At 47.0% G+C, this 19,859-nt stretch overlaps 1 protein-coding gene across 2 annotated transcripts in view; it reads left to right on the top strand.

Annotated features, from left to right (window-relative positions):
• Positions 1 to 19,859, top strand: part of malt1 (MALT paracaspase 1) — a 108,435-nt gene that overhangs the window by 14,912 nt on the left and 73,664 nt on the right. Inside the window, exons 2-3 of one of the 2 annotated variants that reach the window (XM_084307341.1) lie at positions 13,791 to 13,957; positions 17,064 to 17,185. In XM_084307341.1, coding sequence (XP_084163467.1) covers positions 13,791 to 13,957; positions 17,064 to 17,185 — 289 coding nt within the window. The remainder of the gene's footprint in view (positions 1 to 13,790; positions 13,958 to 17,063; positions 17,186 to 19,859) is intronic. The other variant, XM_084307342.1, reaches the window with a different exon arrangement.

Below are 19,859 nucleotides of genomic sequence, written 5' to 3'. Positions count from 1 at the left end.
TCTGAGAGCTCCATCAGGGTAGACAGTGGCTGTTGAGGGTGGAGACGCTTGTGTTCCTGTCGGAACCTCTCTTCCCTTTCCTTTGGAAGCTTCCTGACGAAGCGTTCTACGTTGGAGCCTGCATAGAGCTCAGTGCGGCCGGCGGCTCCTTGAAACGTCAGGAGGCTCACCAGAGCCTGTACCTTCAAGGAGTATGCGTCCAGGGCGTGGTCGTCCTTTGTCTGCCATTTCTCCCAGCTCGTGGATCTCATCCAATATGTGGTCCCACGGGCGTCCCCAGCCCTCGTCCAGGGCCTGGATAGACGAAGTATAGGGGGTGGGGGAGTATGCGTTGGCAGTGCATATGAGCTTGGCCGCAGGCAGCCTACAGTGCATAGACAGCTCGAGGAACTTCTGTTGCTCGCTGTGGTTGGCGGCGCCTAGGAGGAACTCCAGACACATCCTCATGTCATGGTACTGGCTTCTAGAATTGTCTTTGAAGAATGGGATGGCGCTCCCTGGTGGGTGCTGTGGGAGCGGATCGTACCTAGGGGCCGGTGTAGTTGCGGGCCAATGTTGATGGGATCTGGAGGTTGCTCTGTGTGTGGCGGGTAGCCGCTCACATTGAGAGCGGGGTGGCACCTCTCCTGGTGCCGTATATTCCTCCTGCAGACGAGCCAGTCGCCTTTCCAGGTCTTCGGAGTCGGCCTTGTCCCCTCTTTGGGGTCGGGGATACGTAGCCGGGTGCTCCTCCCTTTCAGGCTGGCGGCGCTGGGGTGAGTTATTCCTAGTGGATGCTCTTGATGATTGCCTGGAGGCAGAGGCCGATTGCAGTTGGGCGGTAGCGAGCCGGGCGTACTCCAAGGCCTGGGCTGCCGCTCTATCGCGCTCCCGCTCCAGTGCTTCCGTGGCTCTTCTCTCTCTGTCGAGCGCATCTTGGCGTCGTTGAGCCTCTCTTGCGAGCGCATCTTCGCGTTGTTGTTGCATGCATTGGAATATGAGTTCTGTTTGGCTTGTTACGCTCCCTCTGCTTTGTGCTCTGCTGGGGGGCCTACCAGTTCTGCGAGTGTCTAGGAAGAACTCTCCCGGTTGGAAGTGATTGAAGTCCTGCCTGCCGCGTGGCTCCACTCTGTCTGGGGGATTGATATCCTCTCCAGGTTGCGAGTCGTTTTCAGCGGAGTCACTCCTCTTCTTCTTCAGGCTCATCTTGCTCATACTCATCTTGGTTGGCGGTATTCAGTGGCGAGAAGGTAGTTTTGTCTTTACTACACAGGACTGCCACCTGGTGTCTCTTCCTCTCTTCAGGCCGCTGGGGGGTGTCAGTCGGGTCTGACTCTGTTCTCAGAGTCTGATCTAACTGCGGTGTGGCAGCAGCACCCTCTACTAGCTGGGGTGTGCCTGCCGTCTGATCTAACTGTGGTGTGGCAGCAGCACCCTCTACTAGCTGGGGTGTGCCTGCCGTCTGGGTTGTAAAGTCCCCTACTGTCCGGTCAGCTGATGTGTTTAGCACATGCTGATTGCTCTCCGAACTAGGGCCAGGACACAGTCATCTAGTCGGGAGGGTAATCTACGCTCCCTAGGAGCACGTGTCTTCCCTTCAGGGAAGGGGGGGGGGGGAAGGAACCCTTTGAACCTACCTCGCTCTTTCGTGACATCATATCTGGTTTAAATCCGGTTCGAAGGACCAAATTGTGCGGGAGCTTAGAGGACTGTATATAATTGTCACCTTAGGGGGTGTGGTAGAATGCCTTAACTCTTAAACTAATTGTACCAAATACACAACTGAGTGAATAACTTAAAATGGAGTCACCTAAACTAGAAAGAGCGAGGAAACTGTTTGAATCATAATGCCTTTATATAAGCAAAAAAGGGGAAAAAAGATGCATACAAATATTGTTATCACGTTACACAATGCCTAATTAAATACTATTACTAAATTTAGATGGGCGCCCAAATAGTTCTATTAAAGTGTTCTGGCCAAACGTTGCCGCGGTTACCACTGTGTCAGAGGAACAATTCCCTCTGCAGGATGAGAGAGGTGGAGAGAGTTAATAATCCTGGGGGGTGAGAAAGAACCCGGATGGATTCTGTAACGAGGAGTAGTAGACCGCTGCGTGGTGATGAGGGCGGGAAGACGCTGCCCGGTCCGATAGGCGCCACCAGTCTGCTCCTGCAGACCAGATGCTCCGCTGTGGTGGATCCGAGTGTCTCGCTCCGCTCCGTGGTGCTGCACGGCGCACGCTGGTCCCCTCTGTACCACAGGCTACTGCTATGGCTACTACATAGGACTAGTTGTGTCCTTTTACAGCGTCCCTTCGACACAGACCCTATCTAAATGTTCTCTGGTCTGTGTTATATATCGACTGATATGTCCAGTATAGAGCAGCAATCGAAGCATGAGCTGAAGCTACTTTAGGTATTAGCACCGAGCTAGCTAGCTTCGGCTAACTGTTAACGATAAATGGGGAATACTATAGTCCGCTGTAATGTGCTAATCCCAGACGTTTACTAAACATCGAATTAGCTGGGTACTAAAACTCACTCTCTCTTGGTGGTATAATGTCCGCTTGGTAAGCAACTTTACATCCTTGGTCACCGTCAAACTATAACGTTAACGAGAGCAACGCTGGATGTACCTTTGTTCTCTAAACAAGTCCGGCCAAGTTCTACGTCAACAACACGTATCCTAGAGGAAGTGACGCACTTACGAGGGAACACTACCACCTCTGGCCCACTAGATGGCAGCACCGTCATATAACCTGAGATGCCATAAGTAGGCAGACAGGGTAACTTTATGTGGTAAATAAATAACTTAACTCCCACATATTAAACAGGTTGGTGAACTTAAAGGGGGATTATTTTAGGTCTAATTTTACCTAATTGCAGACCCTTCAGCACAATGGTTGTAACTGAGGGGTACAATTCCCTGACTGTATTGTTAGATATGATACTTACTACCACTACCTCTTGTACTTTAGACTCTGGCCACCCAGTACTAGGCATAAATAATTATGGTAAACACTCCCACGTAGATGAAACGATCCAACACAAATGTACCAAGTCGAAAGTCTGCGTTTAATAATAATTAATACATAGCAAAAGGTATGTAGAGCAATCACTTAATTACATTTATGATTTGAAATAGGATGCACTTTTATGGCAAATGAGTATTCGTTGGTATATCAATAGAGAACGTCCAATCTCTGGTGGCGCAGGCGGTAAATATACAACCTGGAATATTTAAGGAATAATAGCAATGATACTTTAATGATTATAGAACTGGATACACTAGGGGGGAATTCCGGTCGCTTGTAAGACAACTGGAGAAGGGGGGGGGGGGTAGAGTCTGGCTGTATCCGTCTGGCCGAGGGTATCCTGGGAGAACCCACGGTTGTGCGGCTCGGTGCCTCAGCGATCCTCGATCCACAGATGAAAGCAGTTGGACTCTCTGTGGGCCGGCTTCCTCCGGTCCACGATGGAGAGACGTGAAGCGACCTCGTCGTGTAGAGCGTCTCCTCACCTGTCGTCCTCTCCGGGGGGGGGGTTTCCAACACACGGCAGTGTTGGTCTTTATCCATAGAATAATCACTGTATACAAAGCATAATCCGTGCCTGGGAAGGCGGGCTGTCGTCGGTAGAATAATCCGGTATGCAGGTCCACTCGCTCGTCGGCTCTGGGGCTCCTCGGGTGCAGCCTCACATGGTCGGCCACCCTGGATAAGCAGCCAGTTCTACCCGAAACGATGGGGGTACTGACTACGATAGTATTCTCACCGCACGAAGCACTACATATGAATAGACTATTATTAGCTTAATAGACTACGTCCAACTCGACGATATAGTGCCAAATATGACTATTCAAATATTAATATACACGATGTCTCAATACCGATGGTAGGCCGAACTTGGCCTTACTCCCACACGTGGCATCGCGGGGAGGCTTTACGTCTGTCACTCTATTGGAGGGTAAGAAACTGGACTAAAGGGAAGTCCTACTTTAGTAGCGCAGTATATATACGCACTATGAACAAATAGTACCATTAGTGGTGCGGTAGCCAGATTCCTACGCGGAACTAGGACTTGTTCGTACATGTTGAGCGGTACGTTTGAACTGGGTCTGGGGGGTATGGCAGCCTGGCACCAAGGTCTCGACCAATAGTAGAATGGAGACTATTATGGGATGTTCAGTAGGCTAGAATGGATATTCAATGCATATTGTACAAGGAATATACAAGGGATATCAGGGAATATTAGAGAATATACAAATACAATTAAATATATATATATAAATAAATATATATATTCGGTTTAATCTGGCCCTTCACAACAGCCACCCCCTGATTGGTCCCAGACCTAATCAGTTAAGCAGAGACAGATTAATCGCGTTGTCTATTTACACATAAGGGTTTGCTGTAGGGGTCAGTCAACTTCACAAAGTCATAGGGTTATAGGGTCATGGTCATCATCGATTGTGTCTGGGAGTCGCGGCAGTTCTATGAGCCTCGCCACGGGACGGGTGTAAGTGCGCCCCTGGACAAACACTTCAGCTGCTCGGACCTTGCCGTCGGCACCGGTGATCACTTTGCTTACGCGGCCGGCCGGCCACATAGCTCTGGGCAGTGATTGATCAATAATCATGACGACTGTTCCTTCTGTCAAATTGTCTCTCTCCTTTACCCACTTCTGGCGGGTCTGTAGAGACGGTAGGTAGTGCAGTAGGAATGTCCTTTGTTGTGCACTCTCTATGGTAGTGCAATCATCTATGTTGGGGTCTGCGGAGATAACAGTGCTCAATCCACAGAACATAGGTTTCTTATTCTCAGCCTCCTCTTGACTTGCTTCCCTCGGGATAGGCGTGGGCCACTCTCCTTCCGGGAGCTTTAGGAATGCTGGGCCGTCACTGTAGACATTGCGACGGGTGAGGTCATCTAGGGGCATTCCCCGGGTGATGACGTCAGCTGGGTTCTGTTTTGTATCAACGTAGCGCCACTCTGTTTCTCCGGTTAACTCTTCGGTTAAGTCTTGAATCTCGGTGACTCTGACTCCCACGAAGACTTTGTACTTGCATGAGTCCGATTTGATCCAGGCGAGTACTGTCGTGGAATCTGACCACAGGATTGTTCTAGACACCGGTATGGTGAGCTCACGTTGGATGAGCGTGGCTAGGTGCGCTCCGGCTAGGGCTGCGCAGAGCTCTAGACGTGGGATAGATTGTTGCTTGCGTGGGGCTATTCTCGAGCGGGCGAGGACAAATGCTGTGTAGATCTCTCCCCCCTCTTCTTGGGCCCGCAAGTAGGCTACTGATCCGTATGCGACCTGAAGACGTGTAAGTCCATTTTACATGTGTCTGGCCTCACCGTGGGTGGGAAGTAGCTTCGGCGCATGTTAACGCCTGGGAGTGAGTGGAGCTCCATCTCCCACTCTCTCCAGGGTCGTCCCAGCCCTGGTCCTTGTCCCACAATGCTCGTACAATCATTTTTGCCCTGGTGGTGTACGGTAGAATACATCCTAGCGGGTCATATTGTCGGGCGAGTGTTGTGTACACACTCCGTCTGGTGGTCGGCGCCGCCGCCGGCCTTCCCTGCTCCGTAGTCAGGGGCTTGTGTCTGTAGTGAAGCGAATCTGTTTTGAATCGCCACACCAATCCCAGGGTCATCTCCTGGGCTTCTCCCGGGATTGTAGCCATCCAGGTCTCGCTGCTGGCTGCCTTGTCCTCGGAGGAGAGGCTGCGCAGTACTTGCGGATCGCTGCTGGCCCACTGCCTGAGATCAAAGCCGCCTTTGATCAATGAGGCGCGGAGTTTAATCAGGAGAGCCTCGGCTTCTTCCTGGGTTGAAAGGCTTTGTAGACAGTTGTCTACGTAGAAGCTGTTCTTTACGCTGTGTCGGACCTCTTCGTCCGCTGCTGGGTCCTCTGCTACATGTTTCTGTAGTGCAAATGTAGCACAGCAGGGGCTGCACGTCGTTCCGAAGGGGAGGACTTCCCATTGGTAGATGGCTGGGTGCTCATCTCCTGGCTTCTCTCTCCATAGGAACCGTAACAGGGGCTTGTCCTCCTCTACTAATCTCACCTGCAGGAACATTCCTTTAATGTCCCCGCTGATGGCCACCTTTTCCTGGCGGAAGCGGAGTAGAACGCCGAGTAGGGAGGGGCCGAGTGTGGGACCGGGCAGTAACTCTTTATTCAGATTTTGGGATCCGATCTGGTAGCTGCAGTTAAATACTATGCGGTCTTTACCGTTGTGATGGACCTTGTGGTGAGGCACGTACCACGATTCAGTGGTCTGGTCAGCCTCTTTAATGTCCATCTTTGTGACGTGTCCCGCTGTGATGAGCTTCTCAATCTCGGCGCGGTATACACTCTCTTGGGCGGGGTTCTTGGCTAAGCGCCGCTCCGTGTTCAGCAGGTACCGTTCTGTGGCGTCTGTCTTGGCGTGGAAAGTAGGCATTCCTTCTCGCCGCAGGAGTGGCGTGGCGTATCTCAACACGCCGTTGACCGGGACTCTCTTGGTCCCTGTCTCGAGGAGGTGAATGGCGTAAATGTCGTCTTTAGAGCGAATGTCTTTCTTTCCGTTCTTAAAGGGCATTTGTTCCAAGGTCCATAGCCGCTCTACGTGTTGCAGGAGTGCGGTTTCTCCCTCTGTGACTCGGGAGTGGAGACATCTAGTGGCTGTACTTCGGTTGAGAGATTTGGCGAGCGGGCCTTGGAGAGTCCATCCCAAACGGGTCTCGACTGCTGCAGGACAGCCTCGGGGTCCGGTATGAACCCGGTCTATCGGGACAATGAGGTCTGCATGGTCGGAGCCTATCAACAGGGTCGGCATAGCATTGTCTATGAGCGGGATCGGTAACTTGCGCAGATGTGCATATTTCTCCATCAGCTTGGCGACGGGGTATGTGTACCGCGACAGTCCTATTTCTTGGCTGGTGAAAGCGTCTGTAATCTGGTACCGTCGCTCAGGCTGGCCGCTTGCTGCGATAGAGAATGAGACATTCTCGCCCTTTATCGTCTTCAAATCTCGTCTTATTGTCCGAATTGTCATTTGGGTTTCGCTTCCCCGCAGCCCTAGCTGGGCCGCAGCGGAGGCGAGCAGAAGGGTCTTCTCTGACCCGTCATCGAGGACGGTGTAAGTGTCCAGGACTTTATTCTGGTAGCTTAGTGTCACACGCACTACTTTTAGGAGTACTCGGGCTCCACTGCTGCTGGCGGGATCGATGTACATGACGCTCGCTTTGCTGCTGGATGGTGCGGGTGAAGGGCGCCGTCTGTTACTGTCGTGAAGTATGTCCAGATGGGCTCCATCGCACTTGGTGCACCTTTTCTTTAAGCGGCATTCGGCTGCCATGTGTGAGCGCGCACAGCGAAAACAGCGCTTGTTGGACTTTATCCATTGACTTGCTTCCTCCGCGTTCAGCTTGGGGAAGGAGTCACATTGCGCTAGCCAGTGTTCTTTCTCACAGTAGGGGCACACTATCTTCCACTTCTCCGTTCTGGAGGGGGTACTGTGGCTCCTGCTGCTCGGTACTGACTCCGATTGGTGCACCACAGTCACCGATCTTCTTCCATCATTTAGTCGTCTGGTTCCTTCTCTGGAGCCAGGGGTGCTCCGTCCGAATGTATCTAGCCGTAGGCTGCTGACTTCTCTCGCCAGGAAGTCTGCTAGATCGAGGAGGTTCGGTTCGGGGCCATTCGGGTCTCGGTGGTCTCTCTGCCGCCTAAAACGCTCCTGTCGAGCGGGCGGCAGCTTCTCCAAGATCCTTTCCACATTTGAGTTGGCGTAAAGTTCATGCCTCCCCTTCTCTCTCTGCGCTCCCAACATCCCTACCAGGGACTGCACTCTGATGGACAGGTCGTCCAGTGCTCGATTGTCTATTGCTGGGGGTAAGCGGTCGATGTGTCGGATCTCCTGGATCACGTAATCCCATATGCGCCCATACCTCTGGTCCAATGCTACCAGCGCTGCTGTGTATGGGGTGGTGGAAGTCGCGTAGGCGAGCGCTATATTATGTGCGCGGGGTACCTTTAAGTGCTTCAGTAGGATGGCGTATTTATGGCGTTCATCCAATACATCCACCAACATGGTCTCCAGACACATGCGGAGTTCTGTATACTGGGCCCGGTTCTCTTGGGTGAAGTCGGGTACCATAGGCGTGCCAATGTATGACGCTGACTGTGGATACATCGGCGAGCGTTGGGGGAGAGGCCTCCTAGGCAAGTCTCCTCCCGCTCCTTGGTATGGGCTGGTACCGGCAGTGTACCATGGCCCGCTTGTCCAGGTGCTGTTCCTCGGTGCGGGTCGTGCGTCGTGCTCACCCGTGTATAGAGTCGGGGGTCTGTAGCGCAGCTCCGCGGGAGTATAGCCTGGGCTGTACCGGACCTCCTGGTCCGGTAGAGTACTGTGCTGTCGTCGGGCGCGGTTCTCCTCCTCTTCCTCTTCGTCTTCAGTTAGGTCATCCAGTGCTTGTAGTCTCTGGTTTAGCCTCTCCACAGGATATGCTGCTCCTTCCCGGTTGCTAGGTCTCGCTTGGACCGGTGGGGGGAGGTGGTCTGTGGGGGGTATAGACCTCGTCTGTTGGTCAAGTTCAGGGTTGTTTACTCGGCTAGGGGATGCCGCCCTGGAGGTGTGTCTAGATGAGTTCCTGGAGCCTCTGGCGGAGGGAGAGGGTGTTGTCCGTCTGATCAGCTGTTCTATTAGTTGCGCTTGCTGTCTGTCGCGCTCTGCGTCCCGTAGAGCACCAGCAGCTGCTCGCTGGTTGTCTGCTCGGTCTCGGGCCACATTCTCTTCCATCTGAATGCGTCTTATTTCTAGACGTATATGCTCTTCTTCGCTCCGCTGCTGGATCTGCAGTCGGTCGCGTTCAGCAGCGGCGTTCAGGCTGATGAGGAAGGCCTGCTGTAGGGTCCTCTCTGCCTCGCTGGGAGAAGGCGGTTGTATAGGGGAGCCTTCCCTCGGGGTACTCCTTGCGGAGCCTTGGAGCTCTATCTCCACGGTGCTCTCCCCGTCTTCTTCCGTGCCGAGTTCTCTCTCTGTAGCGTTGTATTCCTCCCGGGACTCATCGGGGACTACTTCTTCAGTACTGGCGGGGTGTGAAGTCATGTCTGGTTCCCACTGGTCCCCACCGTGAGCTTGGTCAGTTACATTAGAACCCGTAGGGGCCTCTATGGTCGGGGTAGTCTGGGCGTTGGGGTTAGACATACTTTTACTTTCTAGTTTTACCGCGTTTACTGTTAGTAGGAGACTAGGTTGTTGACTGACAGCGTAAGCCTCTAAGTACTGAGGGAGCCGTCGTTCGCGCTGCGGGCGTTGGTTAGGAGGATCGTTTCGTGGAGTGTTCATCATAGGCCATTTCAATATTAATAACACTATATTAATATTACACTAATTACCATCCGGCTCGAAGGACCAATTTTAACTGAGGGGTACAATTCCCTGACTGTATTGTTAGATATGATACTTACTACCACTACCTCTTGTACTTTAGACTCTGGCCACCCAGTACTAGGCATAAATAATTATGGTAAACACTCCCACGTAGATGAAACGATCCAACACAAATGTACCAAGTCGAAAGTCTGCGTTTAATAATAATTAATACATAGCAAAAGGTATGTAGAGCAATCACTTAATTACATTTATGATTTGAAATAGGATGCACTTTTATGGCAAATGAGTATTCGTTGGTATATCAATAGAGAACGTCCAATCTCTGGTGGCGCAGGCGGTAAATATACAACCTGGAATATTTAAGGAATAATAGCAATGATACTTTAATGATTATAGAACTGGATACACTAGGGGGGAATTCCGGTCGCTTGTAAGACAACTGGAGAAGGGGGGGGGGGGGGTAGAGTCTGGCTGTATCCGTCTGGCCGAGGGTATCCTGGGAGAACCCACGGTTGTGCGGCTCGGTGCCTCAGCGATCCTCGATCCACAGATGAAAGCAGTTGGACTCTCTGTGGGCCGGCTTCCTCCGGTCCACGATGGAGAGACGTGAAGCGACCTCGTCGTGTAGAGCGTCTCCTCACCTGTCGTCCTCTCCGGGGGGGGGGGTTTCCAACACACGGCAGTGTTGGTCTTTATCCATAGAATAATCACTGTATACAAAGCATAATCCGTGCCTGGGAAGGCGGGCTGTCGTCGGTAGAATAATCCGGTATGCAGGTCCACTCGCTCGTCGGCTCTGGGGCTCCTCGGGTGCAGCCTCACATGGTCGGCCACCCTGGATAAGCAGCCAGTTCTACCCGAAACGATGGGGGTACTGACTACGATAGTATTCTCACCGCACGAAGCACTACATATGAATAGACTATTATTAGCTTAATAGACTACGTCCAACTCGACGATATAGTGCCAAATATGACTATTCAAATATTAATATACACGATGTCTCAATACCGATGGTAGGCCGAACTTGGCCTTACTCCCACACGTGGCGTCGCGGGGAGGCTTTACGTCTGTCACTCTATTGGAGGGTAAGAAACTGGACTAAAGGGAAGTCCTACTTTAGTAGCGCAGTATATATACGCACTATGAACAAATAGTACCATTAGTGGTGCGGTAGCCAGATTCCTACGCGGAACTAGGACTTGTTCGTACATGTTGAGCGGTACGTTTGAACTGGGTCTGGGGGGTATGGCAGCCTGGCACCAAGGTCTTGACCAATAGTAGAATGGAGACTATTATGGGATGTTCAGTAGGCTAGAATGGATATTCAATGCATATTGTACAAGGAATATACAAGGGATATCAGGGAATATTAGAGAATATACAAATACAATTAAATATATATATATAAATAAATATATATATTCGGTTTAATCTGGCCCTTCACAACAATGGTCATTAGTTATAAAGTCTGGAGCATCTCCATAGACAGTGAATTAAAGATTGTAAAGGTGACACTGAAAGCACCTAGGGAAATATTATGTGTATATGGGTACATTTTCTGTTTAAGAACAGAACACTACTGTAGAATAAAGCAAGGTTTGAGAAGGATGCCAGTTCGATCCCCCAAACCAGCAGGAAAAATATGGGTGGGGAAGTGAATAAATATCGCCTATATATCCACTGCTGAAGTGCCCTTGAGCAAGGCACTGCTCAGTGGCCTACAGTGTCAGACTGTGGTTGTACTGGTCAACAGTGTCAGACTGTGGTTGTACTGGGCAGCTCCTATAGTGGCCAACAGTGTCAGACTGTGGTTGTACTGGTCAACAGTGTCAGACTGTGGTTGTACTGGGCAGCAATGTCAGACTGTGGTTGTACTGGGAAGCAATGTCAGACTGTGGTTGTACTGGGCAGCTCCTAGTGGCCAACAGTGTCAGACTGTGGTTGTACTGGGCAGCTCCTAGTGGTCAACAGTGTCAGACTGTGGTTGTTCTGGGCAGCTCCTATAGTGGCCAACAGTGTCAGACTGTGGTTGTTCTGGGCAGCTGCCAGTGGCCAACAGTGTCAGACTGTGGTTGTTCTGGGTAGCTCCTAGTGGCCAACAGTGTCAGACTGTGGTTGTTCTGGGCAGCTCCTAGTGGCCAACAGTGTCAGATTGTGGTTATTCTGGGCAGCTCCTTGTGGCCAACAGTATCAGACTGTGGTTGTACTGGGCAGCTCCTATAGTGGCCAAGAGTGTCAGACTGGTTGTACTGGGCAGCTCCTATAATGGCCAAGAGTGTCAGACTGTGGTTGTACTGGGCAGCTCCTAGTGGCCAACAGTGTCAGACTGGTTGTACTGGGCAGCTCCTATAATGGCCAAGCGTGTCAGACTGTGGTTGTACTGGGCAGCTCCTAGTGGTCAACGGTGTCAGACTGGTTGTACTGGGCAGCTCCTATAGTGGCAAACAGTGTCACAGTCAGACTGTGGTTGTACTGGGTAACTCATTTGCTCAGTAAACCTACCCTGGCTAAATAAAGTTTAAGGTAAAAAAAATTGCAATTTTTTTTACTTGTAGTACTCAATTCTGTGTGTCCACAAAATCAGCACATCTTAGTCATATTCATCGTCAATGGAGGCACCTTCAAACTTTATACCCAATGACATCACAAGGGGATTTCACAAGGGAGTTTCCCCAAGGGGATTAATACAAGTATAATTTAATTTAAGTTTGGCCTTGGGAGTGAATGAATGAATGAATGAAAACTTTATTTAACAGATTGCAGAATGGGTACAATACAGTACGGCTCAATACATACAATTGTTAAGGGGATGCAGACCTGAGAAAGACGTTTGTCTTGTTTCCATCAGGGTCCCCCATTTTCAATTCATATAGACATTTATGACATACACAACATACATGACATTTATGGCATAGGGACATATAGGTATTTAGTACTGATACATTTGTGACATAAGCGGTATTCAAATATACAGTACTGTTACCCCTAGATCCTGACAGAGTATATACATATGATGGGGAGGGGACTGTACATTAGGAGGGGGTGGGTGGGTGGGAGGGAAATATACATACGGCGGGGAGGGAATATATACATGCGGTGGGGAGGAGACTGTCTATTAGGAGGTGGTGGGGGTTTTGGGCATTTACGGTGGCCAGTTTCGAATTGCAGCCTCCCGTAGGTGCTCTTTAAGAGCAGTTTTGAATGTGGGCAGGGATTCACATTCCTTTACAGCTTTGGGTAGGGCGTTCCACATTGTTGTGGCATAATTGCGAAACGTGTTTAGTCCCTTGTTTGAGCCGAATCTGGGTTTAACATGATTTGTTGAGCTTCCTCTGGTGTAGTGGTTGTGGTATTCACTGACCTTTGGGAAGTATTTTGACATGTACATGGGCACCCCGGTCGTATAGTGTATCTTGTAGACCAGGCCCATTGCAAGTTGCTCTGTCGTCTACTCTAAGCCATCCTAGGTTGTCAAAGTGGGCAGGGGTGAGGTGGGTTCTGGGGTTCAGGTCAAGTAGTAGTCTGACCAGTTTGTTTTGTGATGTTTGTAATTTTGTTTTAAGCGCCTTTGAGGTGCTTTGGTACCATGAGGTGCACGCATAGTCATAGTACCCTTGAATGAGTGCTCCTGCCAGAGTCTTCAGGGTATTCTTGTTTACCAGAGAGGAGATCCGGTACAAGAATCTAGTTCGTTGGTTGACTTTTTTTATTACATTGGATGCCATTTTGTCACAGGAAAGATTTGCCTCTAGGATGGAACCCAGGTAGGTAATTTTCGTCTTTCCTTGTGACAATATTGTCACCCACTGTAACTGAGAAGCCGTCGGTCTTGCTGAGTTTGTTATTTGAACCGAAGAGAATGGACTCTGTTTTGCCCATGTGTAATGATAGTTTGTTATCAGCGAGCCATATGCAGATTTTGCCTAGTTCCGTGCTGAGGGTTTTTTTCAACCTGCAACTTGTTCTTGTCAGAGACCAGCAGGGCTGAGTCGTCCGCAAACAGGAACAAGTTGCAGTCACAGGCTGACGACATGTCATTTGCATAAATTAGGAAGAAGGGAGAGAGTAGCTCATGTTCACCAATATTGATTGGACTTTCCTAGACCATGGAAATAACATTTGCATTATTAGTTTGGGTGGTGGTTCCCCTTTAACATCTAAGTCCTCTTTCCCTTCAAAGGTTCAGCCTGCATCTTTAACCCTTTCACTACCACACTACAGAAGGTTAACCATCTGTAGTGTGGTAGTGAAAGGGTTAACCTTCTGTATTGTCACAGTGAAAGGGTTAACCATTTGGTAGTGTGGCAGTGAAAGGGTTAACACTATCTTTAACTTTAACCCTCCTTTTCCATCTCAACTGCACAACTTATATTTTCATTCTGCAACTGAATTGCATTGCCTATGCGCTTCTCCTTCTGTGCAGTTCAGATGACATGGAAATGTGTTCGCTGAAGGTCCTGGAGCTAGAGGGCAGTCCCAGTCGCATGCTCCTCAGGCTTATGGGAGAGCGACGATGCACCACGAGCCACCTGCTTGACTACCTCCAAACTATGGGCAACTCAGAGGCCATCCAGTGCTTGAGACCGTCGGGTAAGATGAGCCCCCCAGTGATGAAGTCAAACACTGTTTGAGCGAGGTGGAGCTTGGTCTTGCACTGGATTATATTAAAGGAACACTCCAACACTTATGTTGCATTTCCCCACCTTGCCACCCCGTGCCGGAATCCACTCTCCCGCTTTGTTTAGATTTTTAAGATAAGATATTCCTTTATTGATCCCCTTGGGGAAATTCAGGCACCATAGCAGCATGGGGGAGGGGGAAGGGGAGGTACAGGTAGTAGAAGACATGATACAGGTCATAAAATTATAGTACAGTGGAGACGTAAAAATAAAAATAGGCAATGTAAACAATATAACAATATAATTAACTCAAGGTCAAGGTGCAAGATGAGGGTATGTATGCCCTCTGTTATATTTGCCCTACAATAAATATAGTTACAAATATCTAATCTAATATATATAATCTAAAAATGCTAAATATATGCTCTGATGAAGTAAGTATACAGTATACACATAATGTGCAGTATGCATAAGGTATGTATGTCGTGATATACTTCATACGTTATATATTGTCCGTTTAGGTGGGAGTCAGACACACTCAGTGATAGAAGTTCCTAGTAGTTGGATGTCTGGCAGCGGTCCCTGCCCACTGTTGTGGAGCCTGATGACCGCTGGTATGAAGGAAATGACCCGTGCGGAACAACGCTTACCTGTGCTAATTTAGGCCCTGCTCTGGGGTGGGTACTATCGTGCTATCCGTGCTGCAATTCAATATTGCAGACCGTTGATTGGTCGATGAAACTCATCACAAAAACGTTGTCCCATGTTCACGTTCGTGGTCTGTGGCAACACTTTACAGTCATGAAGTAGTGTTATGGGGAATGAGGGAATCCAACATTTACAGTCATGAAGTAATGTTATGGGGAATGAGGGAATCCAACATTACAGTCATGAAGTAATGTTACAGGGAATGAGGGAATCCAACATTTACAGTATTGAAGTAATGTTATGGGGAATGAGGGAATCCAACATTTACAGTCATGAAGTAGTGTTACGGGGAATGAGGGAATCCAACACTTTACAGTCATGAAGTAACGTTACGGGGAATGAGGGAATCCAACACTTTACAGTCATGAAGTAACGTTACGGGGGATGAGGGAATCGTTCTTCCAGGCCATAGGGATGTTCAGTCTGTGGCCTGATGGCAGCAGCTGACCTGCTGAGTGGAGAAGACGGGTGGGTCATTGTAGATCTGGGTCGCCTTTTTCATTGTAGATTGGAAAAATAAGTAATATGATGACGGTAGTGACCAAAGAAATTTGGGAATACCATGATATTACCACCAGTATCATTTAAAATAGGATTATACCATGGTACAAAAGGGCTACCATGGTGATACATAAGTTAGTAGTATTATGGTAGATCATTTACACAGTGGCCAGTACCATGGTAATAAGATAAGATGATCCTTTACTAATCCCCTTGGGGAAATTCGGGTGTCAAAGCAGCATGGGGGGGGGATACATAGCTTCACAGTCCTATACAGTTCAGTATCTATATACACTATAGATACACTATAAAATATAAATACAAATACAATATAATATAAAAAAGTACAAAACACAAGATAGTCCAGTGATACGAGTCCAGTGATATGAGTTTATAGTGCAGAATACAAGATAGTCAGTACGGTGATGTGAGTCTCTAGTTCTCAAGTCCTGAGTTCTGACAGTGTAATAACTCTGGAATGACTATATCCTCACAATAAGACACCCAGGAGCTACAGTAACAACATCAGTAAGTTCATCGATGTCACCAAACAGGTCCCAGTCGGTACATTCCATGCATCCCTGTAGAATCAACAAGGAATCGTCAGTCCAGTTATTTTCCTCTCTGCAAGGATGCGCGATACACTGGTAGTGATATGACTACTATATACTAATAGTTCAGACAAATATCATACTGTACTTTATGTTCATAAAGTCAGTCTCTTATTCAATGCCAGCGGAGCATCTTCAGACTAGTGTTGTAGTCCAGGGGTTCCCAAACTTTTCAGGCCGGGACCCAGAAAATAAGGCGTCAGAGAGCCGCGGCCCAATGCACATCGTCAGGCTTTTTTCTTTCTTTTTTTTTGCCAGGCGACCGATTTTTTAAGCCAAATATCACTTCAATCCTATTAAGTTAGTTCAAGTTAGTTATTCATTTATATGTGCTATTTATGAGAGGGCTAACTTGTTGCAAAATAATAATGATAATAATAATAGCCTCATTAAAATACTATTGTTGCTTCGGTTGTTTTCAGCGTTTTATGTGCATAATCTGTTATTTAGTTTGAAATGTTCGTTGAAATAAGTAGATTTTTCGTTTTTATTTATTAAGTTAATATAAAACCATATAGTCACATTTTAGAATACAATAGAATAGAATTTTAGAATACAACTAGAAACACTGTCCTGGCCTGCTTCTAAGTTCAGTGGCCTGACAATTTTTTTTAAATTTTTTTAAGAATTTTATTTCGTGAGTTTGAGTCACATTGGTCTAATTTAAGCCTCAGTTATACGTTATTTGTTCCGTATGACTCGTTTCATATGTGTGTGTCTCGAATGTGCGCGCTGATTTGTTTACTTTGGCAACACGGTTCGCTATGGAATTTAGGTTCGAGGTTGAAGAAAGTGCACTTTTAGGTTGAAAGAACGGCCCTAATGTCAACGTGTTTCAATATAAGCGTTATGTATGGTGATAATGAGTATATTGTTAACTTAGCTCCGCTCTTGAGAGAATTAATCAATTGGGCTGCTCAGGTCAACCACGACAACAGTAGTGAATTCTTAACCCTTTCACTACCACACTACAGAAGGTTGACCTTTCACTATCACACTGCAGACTGTTAACAGTCTGTAGTGTGGTAGTGAAAGGGTTAACCTTCTGTGGTGTAGTTGTGAAAGGGTTAACCCTTTGTCGTGTGGGAGTGAAAGGATTAACCTTCTGTATTGTCGCAGTGAAAGGGTTAACCCTTTGATAGTGTGGTAGTGAAAGGGGTTAAATTGTGTCATATTTCCCACCGGGGCTTACGTTCTGAATGGAAACGTGGTACAAAAGGTTCATTGTGTGTGAATGATGATCTGTCAAACATCCAGGTCTCCAGATCCTCATTCAGCCCCAGTCGCTAGCTGCTGTGTCTGGACATAACCTGCGCCTCACCTGCTACGCTGTGGGACAGACACCACTACAGTACCAGTGGTTCAAGACCAAGGAGGAGGTGGGCCCCACACCTACACTACACACACACACATGTTTTAGAGGGGTACCTTGATATTTAGAATTTGACTTGCTTATTCCCTTTTGTTGGTGACAGGTATAGACCACGGGTTGTTATTGTTACGTCATTCACAAAGGGGTCACGTGGTGTCGTAGTACACAGTAAAATTTGCAGTGTCAAATGAACACTTAAATAGTCGAATTTAACACTATTCCAGAGTGTATATGACTCCAACTACGAATAGTGTTAAATCGACTCTTGCTCCTGTGTTAAAATTTTTTAGTTAAATTAACTCTAAATAGAGTACAAATTTAACACTCGCTTACACTGTATGGTGTTATTTAAACTTAACACTATAGGTTTAATAACACTTGAGAGTGTAATTATTATTCTCAGAAGTGTTGATAATTTACTCTTATGTGATAACAAATGAACTCTGAGTTGAATTCCAATGCTCATTAACACTGCATTGCGTTATTAAAAGTTAACACTGAGGTCAAATAACTCTGCTGAAGTGTTGACATTACACAGTACTGTGTTGATAATTTACTCACTTGCAGTGAAAAAACAGCTCTGAAAATAACACCCATTAACACTGCACAGTGTCAATGAAACCGGACACTATATTGGTGAAAATAAACCTCACTGGTGTTAATTTTACACTTAATTTACTCTTGTATAGTGTGAAATTGCATTTACATACAATATACATTAGAAATCACAAGTTACCACAAAATAATGAATTCAACAATTTTATTGTTGGTCAGGCAGGGTCAGGCAGGCTTATAAAAAAATAAAACATAAACAACAATTACATTGACCTCAGCAGGTCTGCATAAAGTGCAATATGGAACAATACTTTGAGCAATCTGTGGTTTGAAGTAACACAGCTGATTTATACAACACCTTTACAACTAGGGTTGGGCATCGTTTGGATTTGAACGATTCCGGTTCCGATTTTTTTTTAATTTTTTCATACTATTCACATTTTCAGTTGACTTGATACAGTTTAATTTGGTTGCTGTACTGTAACTATGGTATTAATTAACAAGGTAAAAAAAAATAAAAAATTAAGAATCGAAATGCAAATATGTTACTTCCGGTTCCAGAACCGGAAGTTAGGAACCGGTTGCTATTAGAACCGGTTTTCGGTACCCAACCCTATTTACAACTCCGTCTGGATGCAGTAATAAAACAATCACATTAGCAGGTCTGCATAAAGTGGCAATATGGAACAATATACTTTGAGCAATCTGTCGTTCGATAATTCATTTGAATATCAAATGGTTTGAAGTAACACAGCTGATTTATATCCAAGACCTTTACAACTCCGTCTGGATGCAGTAATAAAACAATCACATTGACCTCAGCAGGTCTGCATAAAGTGGCAATATGGAACGATATACTTTGAGCAATCTGTCGTTCGATAATTCATTTGAATATCAAATGGTTTGAAGTAACACAGCTGATTTATATCCAAGACCTTTACAACTCCGTCTGGATGCAGTCTGACCTTAAAGGCATGGTAATGGTCATCAAAACACATGGTTTCCATCAGTTTTCCACAGAGCTATACACTGTCATCTTTCACAGCAATAGTCTTGATCTTACAAAACACAGGCATCTCAAATGCTACCTCAGTACAGATAATCAAGTCACAGCGGTACTCTGTACCATGATGTTTTATCCACTTGGCAGAAAAAACACTGGTTACATCTCCAAATAAGGAAGCAATCTCTGGACCTTCTTTGAGCTCAACAAGTGCCACCATCTTTCCTGGACCTATGGTTAATCTTACTTTGGTAAAGGACTCCCGATACATTGCCATACAACTTTGGTGCTTTTGGGCTAATGTCTTTGTAATGTTTTTAAAGCTTTTTAATTGTCTCTTAAAGAAGTTATGTTTAGCTTCATAACGCATGCACCACATGTGCAGAATTGGGCCAATGTTCCTTATATTACGAGGGTAATGTATCATGAAGTGATGCTTTGGCAATAGGTTGCTTCTAGGAAATAACTGCTTGAAGAGCCGATGATGATCAGTGATTACATGTTTGAGATAAATGGTCATGCCATATGACAGGACTGGTGAAAATACAATGTTAACAATCTGTAGAAGCAAAAGCAGAAGATGCCAGTACTTATCATCAGTCTGTATTAAATCACCAAATAGCAGAGGCATATTGCGCAACAAGCACCAAGACTGTGTGGCATTCAACCCCAAATTCTTACTTTCATCCAACAACTTGACTCTTGGCGGACGGTTTCGCTGCTGATTGTAACCATAGTCAAAAGCATGTATTCTGCCAGCCAGTTGTTCAGCATTTAGAAGTTTCTCCTGAAGAATGTACTTGAGAATAAGTTTCACCTCAAACTGAGCAACCCCCTCTAAAATATCATGCATGATATCTACAGAGAAGTTGGTGGCTGTGTTGAAATACTCAAGTGAATTCAACAGACAACTGCGTTTCACGCCATATATATGAGGTAGCGTAGGATCTGTCTGTATAGTTTGACAGTGTTGTGCGTGCATCTCAACAGTTCTTAGTACAAAAGCCGGATCATCTTCACAGAATACAGTCTGAAAACGAGCTTTCTCAAGGAGACAGAAACGACAGCAATACCGAGCCCCAAATGACTCCACAAACCCAAACAGACCATGCAAGCCAAGGTT

This window comes from Notolepis coatsorum, assembly GCF_963971535.1.
Source record: "Notolepis coatsorum genome assembly, chromosome: 2".
Lineage (NCBI taxonomy): Eukaryota > Metazoa > Chordata > Actinopteri > Aulopiformes > Paralepididae > Notolepis > Notolepis coatsorum.
The sequence above is the reverse complement of the archived record's forward strand: the minus strand, read 5'-3'. Positions and strand labels throughout refer to the sequence as shown.